Source organism: Alternaria infectoria, assembly GCF_024043175.1.
Source record: "Alternaria infectoria strain BMP 0036 chromosome Unknown scaffold_8, whole genome shotgun sequence".
Taxonomy (NCBI): domain Eukaryota; kingdom Fungi; phylum Ascomycota; class Dothideomycetes; order Pleosporales; family Pleosporaceae; genus Alternaria; species Alternaria infectoria.
The window spans coordinates 1342169-1360071 of record NW_026250697.1 but is presented as its reverse complement, the minus strand read 5'-3'; the positions used below and the strand labels follow the sequence as shown (position 1 = coordinate 1360071).

The 17903-nt window shown below is 51.3% G+C and overlaps 6 protein-coding genes across 6 annotated transcripts; 3 read left to right on the top strand and 3 right to left on the bottom strand.

Annotated features, from left to right (window-relative positions):
* Positions 1–3436: 3436 nt before the first annotated feature.
* Positions 3437–5993, top strand: J4E92_005891 (uncharacterized protein; the record flags this gene model as incomplete). Its single annotated transcript, XM_051497267.1, has 5 exons — positions 3437–3679; positions 4849–5102; positions 5186–5364; positions 5418–5745; positions 5801–5993. The coding sequence occupies 5 exons, from the start codon at positions 3437–3439 to the stop codon at positions 5991–5993; spliced, it is 1197 nt and encodes a 398-aa protein (XP_051352927.1).
* A 1778-nt stretch (positions 5994–7771) lies between these two features.
* On the top strand, positions 7772–8307 carry J4E92_005890 (uncharacterized protein; the record flags this gene model as incomplete). Its single annotated transcript, XM_051497266.1, has 2 exons — positions 7772–7814; positions 7868–8307. The coding sequence occupies 2 exons, from the start codon at positions 7772–7774 to the stop codon at positions 8305–8307; spliced, it is 483 nt and encodes a 160-aa protein (XP_051352926.1).
* A 625-nt stretch (positions 8308–8932) lies between these two features.
* Positions 8933–9251, bottom strand: J4E92_005889 (uncharacterized protein; the record flags this gene model as incomplete). The annotated part of the gene is made up of 2 exons (XM_051497265.1): positions 8933–9223; positions 9246–9251. 2 exons carry the CDS (start codon positions 9249–9251, stop codon positions 8933–8935), a joined length of 297 nt encoding a protein of 98 aa, XP_051352925.1.
* Positions 9252–9685: 434 nt separating this feature from the next.
* J4E92_005888 (uncharacterized protein) lies at positions 9686–12616 on the top strand (the record flags this gene model as incomplete). The annotated part of the gene is made up of 7 exons (XM_051497264.1): positions 9686–9819; positions 9874–10508; positions 10555–11092; positions 11142–11616; positions 11666–12211; positions 12261–12407; positions 12455–12616. The coding sequence occupies 7 exons, from the start codon at positions 9686–9688 to the stop codon at positions 12614–12616; spliced, it is 2637 nt and encodes an 878-aa protein (XP_051352924.1).
* Positions 12617–14107: 1491 nt separating this feature from the next.
* On the bottom strand, positions 14108–14866 carry J4E92_005887 (uncharacterized protein; the record flags this gene model as incomplete). The annotated part of the gene is made up of 2 exons (XM_051497263.1): positions 14108–14247; positions 14311–14866. 2 exons carry the CDS (start codon positions 14864–14866, stop codon positions 14108–14110), a joined length of 696 nt encoding a protein of 231 aa, XP_051352923.1.
* A 563-nt stretch (positions 14867–15429) lies between these two features.
* On the bottom strand, positions 15430–17530 carry J4E92_005886 (uncharacterized protein; the record flags this gene model as incomplete). The annotated part of the gene is made up of 3 exons (XM_051497262.1): positions 15430–17192; positions 17245–17449; positions 17501–17530. 3 exons carry the CDS (start codon positions 17528–17530, stop codon positions 15430–15432), a joined length of 1998 nt encoding a protein of 665 aa, XP_051352922.1.
* Positions 17531–17903: the final 373 nt, after the last annotated feature.

Genomic DNA, 17903 nt, shown 5'->3' with positions numbered 1-17903 from the left:
TGATGGCTTCTTATCCACGCTCTCAATATCTCAAAAGGCGGCCTAGGCGTCGGTCTGTTCTTCTGTGCGTGCCTAAAAAACAGAGTGCCACGTACCGATGTCCTTCTTCTTTTGTTTCAAGCAGTCGTACATGGATGGTTGTGTGATTCCCTAAAAGATCTGCAATCCTACCAGTGCATAGACTCGGGCCTCTCTGATTTTTATTTTTATTTGAATTGGAATGAAGTTCATGCCGGATTTTAATATGACTGCCGACTGTGTCGCTGGTCTTGAAAGTGTCAAAGCATCAAAAGTACATGCGACAGAGTGATGAGTTCACCATCTACCATTTCCAAAAAAGCGCAACCCGATACTCATGTCTACCCTCTCGCTCTTCTTCGCGGTCTGAAATGTCAGATACCGTATACACTCCATCGGTTATCTCCCATCGCATACCGTTGCTCAAAAGCGAATTGAAATACCTCCTCCGGTTTATGGATGCCTCTGCATATTCTCGAAAAACCGATGGGAAGTGTGATGCAGACTTCAAAACACTGAGCTTCTGAGTCTATGGTCTTCGTTGCATGTCGCAGTGTTTACAAGTGTTCAATGCTTCATGTAAAAGCTGGCAGTTAGTTATGAAGGACGATATCGAACTACATCCGAAGAGGAATAGAGTTTGGTGTGAGTGATATATAAGTCGCTTGCCTGCTCGATACCCAACTCATACCATCATACTCATCGTCTCCGGGTATCCAAAAAACTACCTGCTCAAGTGGATGTCTGTTTCCTCGGGAATCTTTTTCTAAAAAGCCACAATACATAGCATGGCGCTTCTTCTCTTAAAGATGACTATAGTAAAGTTATGGTTCTGTTGTTGTCCCGCAAGCCTCCAAAAGCTTTCCTCGTACCCTACATGTGAGCTTTGGAATCGAAGCAAGTTTCGAGCAGATGCATGACTGTTCATGCGATACACAACTTCAATACTTCTCACTCTATCTCTCAAGGAAAGCTTAAATATCTTTACCAACACGTCATGTGCAGTCTCTCAAACATAGCAAGCATAGAAGAATGGAGAGAGATCCTGTCGCTCTTTCGACTGAGGGAGTACAGGTACTTTGTTCGGAGAAAGCCGTTCCTCATCTGTTGCCTAGTGTGCACTACCCGAGCGGACGAGCTGGAGCAAAACGCGAGATACGCTGGCAGATGATCCAGAGACTTGATCGTACTGCCTTTGTATAAAGATCTGAAACTAAAGCGGCATGTTTGAGCGGAACTACGTTTGCCACGTGCCTATGACGGTCTTCGGACTTGAGTACAAAATCTTCGCCGTCTTGCTAGATCGTCTTTTCTACATTGTTGAATAGGCTGGCTCGTTCCCTGGATCAAACGCCTTAATAAGCATGGAGCAGGCCAAATCCTCTTTCCAAAATCTTCCCTAGAAGTGCCCATGGTTTGATATCGAGGTCGCTACAATATCGAATTGGCAGTCGCGTGCCACTGGATGATCAGATACGGAGTCAAATGTTTCGATTCAATTCGTGATTTGGGTCATGAGCTGCCAAAACAGGCCATATTGGAAGACATGTCTTTCCCCTTTGCTCACATCTTTCTCTGGGCTCAATTTCTGGATTTGAGCGGAAGTAGCCCCTACACGATTCAACAAGGTATAAAGAGGCGCCCGCTGGAGTGATACACCTTCATTCTTGTCAAGTTCGCATTGAAATAATTCTCCGAAAGAGTTAGAGCAGACAGTCATGTTGTTGCCTCTAGCTCGGCAATTGAAAGTCTCGCTTCTACCAGGACATGTTCGTAGGTGGACCTGGCTGTACACAATAAAGAATGTCGAATCCGCAGTCATGGCCATCATTTGTTCTTATTTCCTACCTGTTTGCATCTGCGGAGTAAGCAGAAGCTGGGGAGATTGCGGGGTAGAAAATGCCTGGCCAGGTGGGAAAAGAAAAGCGTGGCGGTTCTGAGCGATACCTGGAAAAAGACGGCTACATGTTTCCTGTCTCTTGCATGGCTTACACCGTACATTGGCATGCTTCGAAAAAATCCCACGATTCTAGGCCTGGAGGAAGTATGCCCATCGCTTACGTGCCGGAAAGCTGACTACAATGACGCTTCGTTTAATCGCAAGGCGGGGGTGCCAGCTCCGAGAACGATACCAACGATCGACGATCGAGTAGCATCCGAACGTTTGGGGGCGCATATTGTGTCTCGCGTCCTGGTGTGCGACAGCGGCTTCGAGATAGTATGTCAGTAGTATGAACCTCTATCGGCGCAATCTCTTGCTAGGTGAAGCCGAAAGTTTCCAAAGTTGTCTCATGGGCTCGAGCTCGCTTTCCTGGCGAGGAAAGCAGCAACCTCAAAAGTACCGGGAGCCCGTAGATCTGGTAGCAGGGTCAACGTGCGAGTAATGATGGTGCAAATCTCCACGTTGTGACTGTGTGAAGCGAAGCCCATGTCCCAGCTGAACACTGCCGCGGCTGCAACCGAAAAACGTGGAGTCAGGCAGGCGCTAACGACGCTAAGTGGCTGCTAGCTGTCACTCATCAATCCTTCAGCGGCATCTCGGCCGCGCCGACAAACTTCTCATAACAACATCGGCGCGTGGACAAAACAACGCACTGGTCAGTCATGCTGTTCTGTCATCGCTTGCATCTGAGTTCGGGTCCTTGTTCTACACATACCTGAGCGCTGCGCTGGCCAGCACGCCACCACAGGACGCCATGCAACTTCCAGATTGACCAAAAGAGCTTTTAGAAAAGAAAACACGAAGGATCTCGTCAGGTACCGGTCTGAGGTGCCGCTAACCGATGCGCTGCACAACACATCTCTCGCTTCGAGCGCACTCATCCGGTGAAAATAAAGGCGCTCTGAATTCGATACAGCCATCAAGCCCAAAACACCTCATCGCGTTAGCGTTCAGCCCTAGCACCCCTAAGCAAATCAGCCCACGCGGCGAAGAGTGCCGCTTGGGACATTCGACTATTCTCACTCGCACGGAAGCTCATCCGCTGACGAGACAAAACATCAGGCCCATGATGCCAAGTCTCGTGGCTTGCGTTGCTGGCCTCAGGAAAGTTGTAGCGTTGCTGCATTTGTTCGATGAGAAAGCCACCAGCTGAAGTTTCAGCACAATGTGGATTCTTGAAAGGCTAGAATGGCTCGACATGGGAAACTTTGCTCGCTTCTTTGCTTGGGGAAATGGATGACAAGGTGGTGTGCTGGTTTGTATAAGGAGACTGGAGCGCCGCGATGGTGTTGAGGTGTAACTGCATCCTCCAGGCGCTACAAATACGCTCACACTCGTTTTTCTCTATCGCAATTAGCTGGACGACATACCACGTTGACGTACATTCATATAAACCTCTTCCAATCACTGTCACAGCCCTCTACAGCATCGGTCAACCACACCTCAGCCAACGCCAACCACCATCTTTCGATCACAATGTCAGGACCGTCAGGTAAACTCGGCGGTCTTTCCACCAGTGTCGTCGCCATCATCGCTGTCGGTGGTGTAGCAGGCCTGCTAGCCCTCATTGTCGTTACGTCTCTCATCTTGGACATACCAAAGCGTATGAAGCAAAAGAAGAACACTGGCCTCATGGCACCAGAAGAGATGGAGAAGAAGAGTGTAGAGATTGACGACGCGGAAAAGGGTGCTATCAAGCAAGCGACAAGAGAGATATCAGTTCAATCCCCGAGCTTGTATTCAAGCACATATATTGCTCGGCCAGCGTCGCCAGAGTGTCAATGCGCCCACCCATCGATAGTCGTACATCCCTCGCCAGTCTATTCGAATACCACAACGTTAAGATGAGTTTATCGGCACTACATTTAATGTTCTACGACACCTTTCTGTGAATACTTTATCCATTCGCACACGTCTACACCGCCCGGGTGGGACCGGGTCAGAGGACATTTTACATTCCAAGGTTACCTTCGGCGTTAAGACCTGGAATGTTCTTATAACCTTTCAAAAAAATTGTTCAGATGAGACGAGAGCGTCACGGCCGGAAGTTCGATACCCTGTTTGATGGATGTTCGGAGTTAACTGTTATCACCGTTGGGTAACGCAAGGCTGCGTGTCATGATACTACGTGAAAGCCCCATACACCACGGTCTAATCCTACTTGAGTACGATTATCGGACACTCTGTAGTATACAAAGCAGATTGTTCACTTATGTCACTGCGTTTCGGGACATCATTCGGCCGAATTGCATGTGTTACACAACACCTGCATGATCGCTTCCATGCAGCACGGTAGATTGCAACTGTCCACAATTGCTCGGCGTCAGCACTTACGATAGTAATGAAGAAACCAAAATCACTCATCAAGAAAGAAGACCATTATTGTTCGTCGAAACCTCTATGATCCGTTCAGACGTGCAATGTTGACACGCTGCGCAGTACGCACCTGTGCAGGCTAGTGCGAAAGGTCGTCGGTCTTTCCGTAGCGCGCATCTCACGACAATCTTATGATGGAGCGGGATTAGCACTGTGTTAACGCATAGCATCGTCAGCGCAAGAAGTCTTCGGTAATAAGCGCTAACCAGGCGAGGCCACCGTCATCCTCGACGTTGCCCAGTTGTGTATCTAGACCGGACGACTTTTCGCCCTATCAAGGCAGCAGTCATGGCTGCTCCGAAACATGCGGGTGCGACTACACGGTACTACCGCTTACTCACGCATGATAAGATGTGGAGATATACTCAGCAGGTATAAAGACTGAGTATTCTTTGCACATCACAGTCAGCAATTGAACCAGAACATACAAGCTTCAACCTTTTAAAGTCTCTCACGATCTTCCTGCACTCCCAATACGTCCCACGTTCACTACGCTGAACACATCATCCAAGATGGCAGACTTCAAGCCGTACAGCGAGCAGCCCGAGCTCCACGCCAAAGCACCCTACCGTGCCGCTATGCTCACGCAACCGGCAAACCTCAAACAAGCACTCAAAGACGCCCAGGCAGATGCGAGCAAGACCCTCATGGGCATCGCGCAAGGTATCCCAAGCACCTTCGTGACCAAGTTGATTGCCTCCACCAAGCCGGATTTCATCTGGATGGATGTTGAGCACGGCATGTACAACCGGTTGACGTTGCACGAGTAAGTTCTCTTCGATCCAATTGCGACAAGACTTTGAGAACTTGAATGTGTATAAGAAACCAACGCTAACCTTCACGATAAAGTTGCATTCACGCCGCTCAGCATCATTCCGAGGGTAAATCAATGGTCATCTGCCGCGTACCCAAGCATGATGAGCTGAGTCTCACTACCGCCCTCGATGCAGGATGCGCCGGCATCGTCATCCCACATGTGGAGAGTGCGCAAGAAGTCCGCGACTTCATCAAGGAGATGTACTTTGGCGGTTTGTCCCCCGCATCTTGACCCTCGCCATCTATACTAACCCAGCACGTCTAGGTGGTAAAGGCCATCGTTCGTTCAGCCCGTGGACATTCACACCAGGTTTAACTCGGTCTCTCTACCCCAACGACCCTTACAACGTCCAAACCGCCAACAATCACGTCTGTCTCATACCCCAGATCGAATCTCTAAAGGGCCTTGAGGCCTGCGAGGAAATTGCCGCCGTTGAAGGCATCTCTGGTCTCATGTTTGGTCCTGGCGATTACATGATTGACGCTGGCATGGACATCCATTCATTCATGAACGGAAACCCCGATCCGAAATTCTTCGAAGCCATGGGCACATTCAATGCAGCGGCTGCCAAGTATGACCTGCCTATCTTTGGGTACGTATATCGCATGTTACTTCATGTTGGACCAGACGGCTGACGGATGCTTTAGTGGTGTGATGGGGCTGGATCAGATACCCATGGCTATCCAAACTGGTATGCGAGGTATCGCAGTGCAATTCGATGTCTGGGGTACTACACGGCTCTTTGCGAGTTCTTTGGAAGCGGGCTGGAAACATGCGAAGAGCTTTGAGGGAAATCCGAAGCCGAGTATGGCGAACGGACTGGCGAAGCCAGCCGAGTAGGTAGAGGCTTATGACTGCTATCAGAAGAGAGGCATCTCATCTTTTTCCTATGACTTTCGCCCGCCAGCAGTATTTCGGGATGCATAAGGCTGAAGACATCAGGCTGCCAAGCTCAACCCCGATGAATAATTCTTCCAACATCTTATCCGAGAGAGCACCTCATTGGTGAGGTCTCGCTAGGCATTACTAGATCCGGTCCCTGGCTGTCCAAAGGCTGAGGTTCTGTCGCTTTTATGAGACTGGCGTCACCAATGATAGGAAGAAGTGTAGTAGTCGGCTGAAGTGAACGGCTGGAGTGGTGTGGGGGCCGTCCGAGGGAGATATGGTTATCCTCTCGACTTGCGCCTTGCCAGTCTCTTCATCTCCTCGTCCGTTCTTATTGTGTGCATCGACGAGGCAACTCCAAACTCGTCGGTATCTTGTTTACTGCGCGCGTTCAGGCAAACGTGGCTCCAGATTCCTGTATTACAAGAATATGTCCCTCTTTCTCTCCGCGTTCATCACGACGCTTCCCCTGGCGGTTGTTCCATCTTCTACAACACCTCCGGTGTCGCTTGTCACGACGCAGAGGTTCAGCTCGACTCTAGAGACCTTCCCGATCACCGTTGTCTTCTCTTCCTCATCCTATACTTCCTCTTCAACATCCGTTGCAACAACAATCCCAGCTACACAATCTTCAGTGACACCTTCCTCATCCGCATTTCCACCACCAAACACCATTCCGCCAGCTTCAACCTCTCCCAACACAGGCTTATCGAGCGGGGCAATCGCCGGCATCAGCATCGGAGCCATACTTGGGGTTCTTCTCATCGCAGTCGCCGCCTTCCTACTTGGAAGACGCAGCTCTACTCATCAGTCCTCCGCAAGCGACCTTGTTGTTACTGAACGCGATGTTCCGATAGGTGGATACAAGGCAGAATCGGACGGACAGGAGAGAGCAACAGTGAAGCTTGAAGGACGAGGCATTGCGCGGTGGTGGAGCAAGAAGTTTAGCAGGAGTGTGAAAACAAGGGCTTTGGACGAGGCTGAACCACGAGAGTTCTCGGCTGAAGAGGCTAAAGGTGAAGGCCATGTGCGACAGGTACGGGTGCGAGATGAGGATTTGCCAGAGTTCCGTGGGGTCTGAATGTCTTTTCTGAGAATTTTATTAACAGTATTGAATGAAGCACGTTTCCCAGTCGCTCCTCCATCGCTGTTGCCACTGTGCATGACCATCGGAACACGCGAAGTGAGCAGTGATATATGGTAAGGATAGATCCGAGTTTACCGTAGTGCTGGGCGACAATCCTGAAAACGATCGTTGTAGCGCACTCCAAAAGAGGATATAGATCTTCCTGCCAGCTAAGGCGTCCGATGTGACGAGGCTGAGCGTGCTCCGCATCTTGTGAGTCTGCCAATCAGCCTTACCGGTTGGCGGGGCGGTTCCTCGCGTGCATGCACTTTTCCTGAAGCAGCTAGCTCAGTGCTACTCCAACGAGAGATGGATGCACATAGCCCTGTGTTGCCATCACTGTGTTGTGATATAAGTAGAACGAGTAGATCGTCTCGCATACATAGTTAGTGCTTACTGCATTTCCTTGACACAGGATCAATAAGTATACGTCAGAGCGGAATTGTATATCAAGGGATTATACCCATCCCTTCTTCATGTCCTTCCCAACTTCAGTATCGATTTCAGATTGCGAAAGAGACTCATCCGGAAGCTTAGTCTGTATGTCTAATCCAAGTAGCGATTTCGGTCAGTATGCCTGCCTCCCTCACACATTTGAGTCTCTAATATGACGCCAGATGCCAGCCGAAATGATATGAAAGACACCTTCGGTGAGTCCGACCTCCGAATTTGCAGCCGTTTAACTTGACTGACATCAAATCAGACAAAGCCGTCGACGCGCAACAAAGGATGATCGGCATTGGTGTGGGTGTCGGAGTAGGACTGTTTCTTCTCTTCGCCGGCCTGGGTTTTTGGGCTTTCCGACGACATAGCAAGAAACGCTCGCGACAGATCAACCAGCAGGCGCAAATACAATCGGCTCTGATGCAACCGAGGATGCAACAGACGGATCCGCCGCAGTCCTGGATGAGGCAGGGCCAGGAAGTGGACGGCATGGCATACAGGAGTGAGGTCGAGGCTCAGGACAAGCAGCCTCATTACCAGTCACAACACTACCAAGAGATGAACGCGAATCCGTATGGGAACCAGTTCCAGGGTGGTCCAATGGTCGAAGCGCAGGGAACGCGGGATCCTCAGGAAATGGCGCTGAACCAGAGGCCGCCGCAGGAGATGCCGGGTAACGGGGCCTTTGGACAGCGCTGAACTAATTAACGTTATAATTGTATCGATTACCCGACATTGACATGTGATGCGACAGATAACAACATGCTACATGGGTCGCAAAGTTCCAAGTTTTTGACGGTCAAGAGTTTGGATGAGTCCAGCCTGTCGCGTCTGCCAGCTTCGCGTCGCAGGAGCCGTGGTCCGTGCACGACCAGCCATCACCCAACCACCACATTTCCAGCCCTCGAGAAATTGCGCAGCACGACAGCAGCTATGGATCTAATAAACGGATACCTACATCGTGGTTCCCACACTGTCCTCTGCCAGCGCATACCCACACTGAAGCCGTGCTCAACACGTGTACACGACTATCAACGGCGCAGTCAATAAACCATCCCAATCCTTTCGATACCATGCTTCTCAACGCTCAGACTCTGGCACTGGCCGCTTTTTTCTCGACACTGGCTACCGGACGGCCTTTGGACCCGTCAAAGCCCCGCGAGATTGTCCCACGCAACAAGAGCTATTCGGTTGTCAATGTCGGCGGAGACGCCTCGACCCCGGTCGCAACAGCCACTTCGGTGATCAAGACGACGAAGACGGTCGAAGTCGTCGGTCCGGCACAGACTGTCACCCAAGAGGTCACTGCGACTGTCGTCCAGCCTCAACCGGCGCCCGCGTCGTCATCTAGCTGCAGCTCAAGCAGCGTCTTGAAGTCGTCGTCATCGTCAACACCTACACCGGCTTCGTCGATTCCCACGCCAACACCCACATCACCATCAACATCATCCGTCAAAAGTACATCAACTCCTAGCCCATCGGTACCTTCAGCAACATCAACTGCAACACCGACGATCTCGAGCTTGTCTTCCAGCAGCATCTCAACGCCAGTCGAGACGCCGAAGCCAATCTTCGTCACGGTCACGCTATCGCCAGACAATGGCCCCACGGAGTACTATGATGATGGCATGTGGCACACGCATTACCGCGTGAAGACGTTCGAAGCCGCTGCAGCTGTCACTCCGGCACCATAGCTAGCTGCGTGATGTCTGCGGTCCAGGCTTCTTTGGTGTTTTTGCTTTGGCGGCAGACTGGCTCGACCCGCCTGTTCCTTTCTCCCTGTGTTTTACGATATACGAATAATGGCCGGAAGCCAGCCTAGTACGGCGAGGAGTTATATTATGAAGATTAGACACGTCTGTGAGACGAATACCGATGTACCAATAGATTAAATAATAGATGCATGCACAAGCCCAAGTTTTGACATGGCAGAGTGATGGTGGTGGATGCTGTGATGACGCAGGTCGAAGGGGAGCTTGCATCCCTGCGTGCTTGGCGAACGGTTACACCCAAGGCGGCGGTGCGTATCCACGACGAGCTCTCCACACCCCCGGACGATCCGCCTCTCTCGCTCACAATGGCGTCGCCGCCCCCCGTAGAAGACCAGGCCCGGCTGCTCGAAGATGCCCTGGCCGTGGTGCGCCAGCAGACGATGCTCATGCGGCGCTGCCTCGAGACGCCGGGCAAGCTGATGGATGCGCTCAAGTGCAGGTACGCGCACTCCCTACGTATAACATGTGTGTATGCTAATGACCCCCATGATAGCTCGACCCTCGTGTCGGAACTGCGCACCAGCAGCCTCGGCCCCAAGCAGTACTACGAGCTGTACATGGCCGTCTTCGATGCCCTGCGCCATCTCTCCGTCTACCTGCGCGAGAACCACCCCGTCAACCACCTCGCCGACCTCTACGAACTCGTCCAGTATGCCGGCAACATCATCCCGCGCCTGTACCTCATGGTCACCGTCGGCACCGTCTACATGGCCATTGAGGATGCCCCCGTCAAGGAGATCATGAAGGACATGATGGAGATGAGTCGCGGCGTCCAGCACCCCATCCGCGGCCTCTTCCTGCGCTACTATCTGGCCGGCCAGGCTCGCGACTGCCTCCCGTCGGGCGACAGCGAGGGGCCCGAGGGCAATCTCCAGGACTCCATCAGCTTCATCCTGACCAACTTTGTCGAGATGAACAAGCTGTGGGTGCGCCTGCAGCACCAGGGTCATTCCAGGGAGCGCGAGCAGCGGACCAAGGAGCGCCAGGAACTGCAGCTCCTCGTGGGCAGCAACCTGGTCAGGCTCAGCCAGCTGGTCGACTTGGACAACTACAAGAAGATCCTCAACCCGCTGCTGGAGCAGATTGTGCAATGTCGCGATGTCTTGGCCCAGGAATACCTCCTCGAGGGTATGTATCGGATTGCCGATCTCAGGATATCACTAACCCGCGGCAGTTGTCACCCAGGTCTTCCCGGACGAATTCCACCTGCACACGCTCGACCAGTTCCTCTCCGCCGTCGCACGCCTGAATCCCCACGTAAATGTCAAAGCCATCGTAGTCGGCCTCATGGATCGATTGTCGTCGTACGCGCAAAGAGAAGCCGAGTCGGAAAGCCCAGAGCAGCGCAAGAAGACGGAAGAGGAGTCAATAGCACAACTCATGGAGCAAATGCGGATAGCAAAGGAAAAGAAGGCCGCCGAACCCGAATCAGCGCCAGCGCAGCAGAACGGAGACGCAGAGGAACCCTCAGAGACGCAACCAAGCACCCAGGAAGACTCCGAAGAGGCATCGAAACCCGCAGAGACCTCCGCCGAGAACGACGAGACCCCAGCGACCGAGACAGATGGCGATATTGAGAAGAGACGCGGCATACCAAACAATGTCAAGCTGTTCGAGATCTTCCATGAGCAGGTGCAGACGCTGGTCAAGATGCAGCGGCTACCAATACAAGATACGATCGGACTATTGGTGTCGCTAGCAAATCTCGCCTTGTACGTCCCAGCATACTTCCTAAAATAGCGACGATACTAACATTCACAGGAACATCTACCCCGAGAGACTCGACTACATCGACCAAGTCCTGACGTTTGCGAATCAAAAGGTCGCCGAATACGCCAACAGCGCCGACCTGCACTCGCAAGCAACTCAAAGCCAGATCCTCAGCCTCCTCCTTTCGCCGATCAAGACCTACATCTCTCTCTTTACCGCGCTCGCATTACCCAACTTCATCCCTCTGCTACATTCACAACCATACCCGACTCGGAGAGCCGTGGCCGGCGAAGTCGCAAGAAGTCTGATGCGGAATCAGACCTACATCGCATCCGTGGAGAACCTCGAGAGTGTGCTGGAGATCTTGAAGGTTCTCATTCGGGAAGGCATCCAGCAGGCGCAGGGATACCCAGGAGGACCGATTCAAAGACGGGCACAGGAGACGGAAGAGACGATAGAAGAGCAGGGATGGCTCGCGCGGATAGTACACCTCATTCGCGGCAAGGACAACGATACCCAATTCAAGGTGAGTTCAATCAACGTGCAGACAATAGTACGTACTAACAACTCCCAAGCTCCTCCAAGCCGCACGCAAGTCCTTCGCCGAAGGCAACGAGCGCGTCAAGTACACATCCCCCGCCATCATCACAGCATCACTCAAGCTCGCTCGGCAATACAAGAAGCGCGAACACTTCGAAGACAACTGGCAATCACAATCATCCGCTCTCTACAAGTTCATGCACAGTACACTGTCGACACTCTACACCCGCGTTACTGGCTCCGCAGACCTCTCCCTCCGCCTCTTCATCGCCTGTGGTCAAGTCGCAGATCAGAACGGCTTCGAAGAGGTCGCATACGAGTTCTTCGCGCAGGCGTTTACGATATACGAGGAGGCCATCAGCGACTCAAGAGCGCAGTTCCAGGCTGTGTGTGTCATTGCGAGTGGCCTACACACAACGAGGAATTTCGGCAAGGAGAATTACGATACCCTGATCACGAAGTGCGCGTTACATGGAAGCAAGCTGCTCAAGAAGCCGGATCAGTGTCGCGCAGTGTACCTCGCAAGTCACCTGTGGTGGGCGACTGAGATCAGGGCATTAGGCGAGGAGGACCCGAAGAACGTGAGTGAACCCAACCCGACTTTCAAGAAACCAGTACTGACTAGTATAGCTGTACCGCGACGGCAAGCGAGTGCTTGAGTGCTTACAACGTGCTCTCCGTGTGGCCGACGCATGCATGGATGCCGCGGTCTCAGTCGAGCTCTTTGTCGAGATTTTGAACAGATACGTCTACTACTTCGACCAAGAAAACGATGCTGTAAGTTGCCATCTTGCAAACTCCGAAGCTTTTCTAACGATTACTAGGTCACGACGAAATACCTCAACGGTCTCATCGAGCTCATTCACTCCAACCTACAATCCAACGAAAACGCTTCTTCGCTCGAGAACCCAAGGAAACACTTCCAGCGCACCCTGGATTACATAGCGAGTCGAGAATATGAGGGTGTGGTAACAGCGGCAAAGTAATGTTAGTGGGAAAAGGAGATGCGGCGCCTCTTTTGAGTTGGAAGTCCTTGTACGACTAGATGGACATGGATATTGCACGCTCGTATACCAAGTACATAGTATGGGAAAATGGAGAATGCTAATGAAGCCGAACATGTTGTAGCATAGCACCCATGTGCCAAGCGTCTTCATGGCCACTTGCAAGCAACATGGTGATGACCACCATCATCACGACTATGCACAATATTCGCCAATGCGCTAGAGGGTATATAAACTATATCTGTGTCTGTCTACTCTAACTCTCTATCATTCTGCTTACTCGGCCTCTTTTCCAAAAAGCTCAAAAAAAGTATCGAGAGCACGTCATGGAGTTGCCCGGTGTTATCATTGCCTCAAAACCCCAGCGAAAGACCCCATGTCTTTGCCTGATCTTCCCAATGTTACTCTTTTTTTTTTATCAACAGCTACCCAAGGAGACGAACATTTGTCTTTGCTTTTTCTCTCAAAAAACTGCGACTACTATTCATGTTGGTCGCTATCGTGATTCTTACATGAGGTACTATTCTGAAACGATTTTGGAAAATTCGGATGTTGGTGGCTGTGGTCGCAATTGCTGTGTGCATCGATTGAAGCTGTGGTTCAAAAAACGAAAGCAACCATGGACATGGATTTGGAATCTCGGTGGACTGACATTACCCGAAAATAGTCTTACAATAATTCATGGGCTACTAGGAGGCTTAGCTGGAGTACAAAAGACGTCATCTCCGCTTTCATGGCTGGGAAGTCTTCTACACTTTGACATTTCATCTTCATCACCAAAAACTACTCGATGACGACGTGTGTGTTCCGCCGGTATTCCTCCAAAACACAGCAAACAGAACAATGTGAATTCCCTTCTCCGTGTGGACTTTAGCCTCTGCCTCTCAAATGGTATTCAAGTGGATCGATACTGTGCTTTCAGGCTTTCTCAAAACTCTCGACAACAAGCTACATGAGCCTTCCTGTGGCTCTTCATTATTTCAGTAGCTTATACACCCGTAGCTTCTACAAAATCACCTCGGTATTACCTGATTTGCAACAGAACCCAAAGGTGAAACTCTGATGTGAAGTTTGGAATGCAACTGTCACAGAGAATAGGAACAAAAAGTGATACATGTTGACATTATGATCAGATGGGAGAAAAGGCGATCGAGACCTGTATCGCCATGTATGAGAAGTGGAAAAAAACAAAGGACGTGTCGCTATAGTGCTGTGGAGCGCATCGAGGAATGGATCAATTCGGATCTGGCTTTCTGATTCTTGCTCACACCAATTCCAACCTTTCTTATTCTCAAAAAAAGGCAGCCATCAAAGACATGGAACGTATTTAGTCTCTCTGTTCAAATCGAGCGTGGAAGCTTACGATGTCGTCCATCGATCTCATAATCGGGGCATGATGGAACCCAAACTGCTACATATATTCATTCAAAAGCTTATATGAAGCTGAAGTGCCCTTCTAAAGAGCTCACAACCTTAGGCCATGGTCATATCAGGCAGCGCTCCCTTGTAAAACTCGCTACGCCCTTCAAAGTCGAAATCCAACCCCACACATCCAAACTCCACCATCTTCTTGTCAAAGTTCTGGTACGTATACTCAATGAACATGTCGATACCTGCATTGAAGTCAGCAAACGTACATCTCAAGCTACTCCAGCATCGAAGGGGAATGAACTTACCACACCCGGCACCCCCCGCCGTCCAGATCTCCGCGCCATCAAACCACCCCTCATCAATAACCCACCTACGATCCACCCACTCTGTCCCAGGAAACATCTTCTTCGCCATCCCCAACATGACCCTATTCGTCGTAGCCTTCCTCCCCTCCAACACCCCACTCCTCGCCAACCACATGCCACCCGTGCACGTGGTAAGGATGACTTTCGTCTGCTTACTCGCCTCTTTCAAAAATACCAGACTCTCTTCGTGGACAGTAGCGGGGTTCGGGCCGCCGAGAAGCAGGATATCGAGGTCACGCGGGGCGTTTGCGTAGGTGTGCGTGGGTCGCACGTACATGTCTGGGGTTACGTGGGCAGGGTCCATGGTAGATGATATGTAGAGGAAGGTCATGGGGATGGCATGGGGTGCCATGGACACGAACTGTGGGTTCATGGCTATGATCAGGTTGATGGTTTGGGGTGTGAGGTTGCCGAGGAGGTCGAGGCCGGCGAGGTCTGTCATTTGCGTTCCCTCGTATAGGACGCCGACGCGGATGGGGGTTTGGGTTGAAGACATTGTTGCTGAACTGTCAAATTTGAGATGGAACTGAAACTGTGATGCTGGTTGGTGGTACGGAAAGTTGCTCACTGCCTTCAGCTACCTTATACATATACTCACTTTAGTTTGAACGCATCGGATGGTGACTCAATTGCCGGTCCGCTGCAACTTCCTATATGATTTTGCATATGTACGATACTCAAAATGTCTGCGGACTGTGTTTAGCGTCACGAACGAATCGTGGTTACAAGAATGTTGCTGCCTGAAATATCGGGTGGAGACAAAGAACCGGAGCGGATATGTGGAATACGCCGTGCCGTTAGGCAACCAGCATGAGAATTTCAATTTAATAGCACTAAACGCCTAAGATACTTGTATAGGAAATACTCAGGATTGAGTTGTAAGTATGTACAATAAGGGAAGCGTCCAGAGAGTGGGACGATGTGTGGACCAATGTGCGCGTAGCGTACCATAGGTACGACATGCTACAGACGCCGGTCAAAACAAGAATGTATGATGGACAAGCCATTAGAGATTAAGGAAAGTCGTGAGTTCGTGGGTATTGCTCAAAGAGACGAACCCTATCTGTGCGGTGCCTCTGAGCTGAAGCGACGGAATTCCTCCCTCGCGAGTTCTTTCTCTCGCACTTCGGAGCTTGTTGCGCTGCTATTATCATTACTGTACTTTGAACTTGTCTGTCGAGTAAGATCGCAAGAAGCGGGAGTCTTAGGTTCGTCCGATCCCGCGACTGAGGTGGCGCGTGTTCGCTGTAGTGATGCGTCTCGGATGCGAGTGGAATCGCCACTCATGTGGTTCAACAATGAGATAATTTCCAGACTAGGTGTCCTTGTCGGTCCAGTTCGATGAGCTGGTCTTGATGACTCGGAGGGCTTCTGGATCGGGAGTTCGGGGATCTCTTCGATAGCAGGGGTTCTTGCACCCTGAGAATTGGCGCTGTTTGCGCGGCTGCGGATGACCTCTGTCTGCGGGAAACTAACGCGCTTCCTGGTCTTTCGGGATGGCGAAACACTTCCACTTTTAGATGGCATAGTAGGAGTGTAAACCGGTACTGGCGTTTTGCAATGAGATCTCGGAGGTGGGGTCGAAGGGTTGGCTCTACGTCTGTCACTGTTTGATTCCAACCTGGCCAATGCGTCGGTAACCGCATCGCCTACATCGAACTCATTCAATTGGTGATGTTCAAGCTCGTATGTCTGTTGTTGCGGGGTGCCCCGACGCGATGGCGGATTTGTATGCTCCAGAACAGAACTTGCACCCGGCGGTGGCGTGGAAGCTGGCAATGGCCATTCAGCAGGCAGTTCTGGAACTGGCGGCACATTGATATCGGGGCGCGAAGCCTTGTCATTTAGTGTTGTCTTAGATGAGGCTGCGAAAGAAATGGTAGTGTGGCGGCTTCTCGATGAGTCGCCCGAGAGACGCTTGACCTTCCAGCTACCTGTGTTGTCTACTTCTAGAGTCGAATGAGGGTATTGTAGTGAATCAGCCAGTGTCTGGGTGTCTTCGAACACGGAAGACTGGTATCTGTGTAGCGTTTGACTTGAGTCGTTGGGGTGGGCCATCGGGTGAGCCAGAGTGGGCGGGGGTACGGTAAGATTCTTCTCGTTCTCGTCGTGCAAGTCAACGCGGCTCCTGGAGTAGTCACCTGACTTCCTGGCCCCATTTGGCACGTAGAAACGTAGGTCGACGCGAACCACTGCAAACATGATGATGACGAGGATCTCAGTGACAAAATTGAAGCAGTAGAAGCTTCCCTTGGTCAGGTACCACGGCAGCTTGATGACGTCGCGCTGTACATCAATCAATGGGGTTCCTGGAATCCAGGCCAGAACGCAGCGGAAGATCTGCCCGATGGAGAGAACAGACACCGAGATGAGGAGGATGATGATGTTGTACCTCAGTCGACCAGCGCCAAACTTCTCAACTTCTGTCCTAGGAACGAGGAGCGAGATGCCTACTAGGACAGCTGGCGCAAAGCAGAATATCGTAAAATATGTCTGAGCGAGGACGAATAGGTCGTGGAAAGCAGTAAGCTTGCTTTGGTCGCGTGTGAAGAACTGCCAGATCTGGCTTATGATGAGCATAAGTAGAGTGGCTACCAACAGAACCAGTCCGCCTCGGTGAAAGATGCGGTACGGCGTTGACCATCCTAGGCGCGCATGCTGGGAGCGGACAATACGTTGGACAAAGAACCAGTTCACTCCGTACAAGATGATGGTACCGATGTAGACGAAGATATTGGCCGCGATGGCGAGTCCGATGTTCCTGGGATAGTTGGCCCATGCTATCCGCAGGGACATGGTGATGATTCTGATCTTGCAAAGACCTGCAATGTGTTAGCCGTGTGCATACTAGTCAATAGGACTGAAAGGACTTACCGAGTATAGCGCCATTGAAGATGAACTTGTGCCCGCGATGCTTGTTACCCTTGAAGATCTTGATGTGGATAACGCCAAAGATCAGGTAGAGTATGAGAAAGACAATGGCGAGAGGTACGTCAGGCACAATGGCAGGGGTTCCACCCAGGCCGGCATTGAGGGGCGCATATGGAGGGCCTCGACTGGCTTGCCCAGAAGCTCCAGACTGACCATGGTTAGTTGCGCGTAGAAGGAGGCTGGAATTGACATCACTCACTGGAGGTCCTTGGGTTCCTTGCTGCGACATCTTTGCCCGTTTGATGTTGGACGTATGAAACGTTTGCTGCAGAGGAGGTTGGAGAGAACCAAAAAACTCTACCTGGGAGGCGGGAACGAGGTGGTGTATATCAGGTTCTACTGCCACGCGACTGATGCAGTCTAAACGGTAGTATGCATCGCTTAGAGCAGAGCAGCGGCTGACCCAGATAAGCAAACTAGATGACGACTATGCAATAACCATACCATGTCCAATCCAATTGGGTGGACGGTCGTTCCATACGACGTGCCCGGCCTATCCGCAGCCGTGCCTAGATGTGGCAGCACAAGGCCTCACTGGATTGGGGCTACCGGCTTCTGCGGTGAGTGGATACCTACCGCACCCGTGGTACGCGAGCGATCTT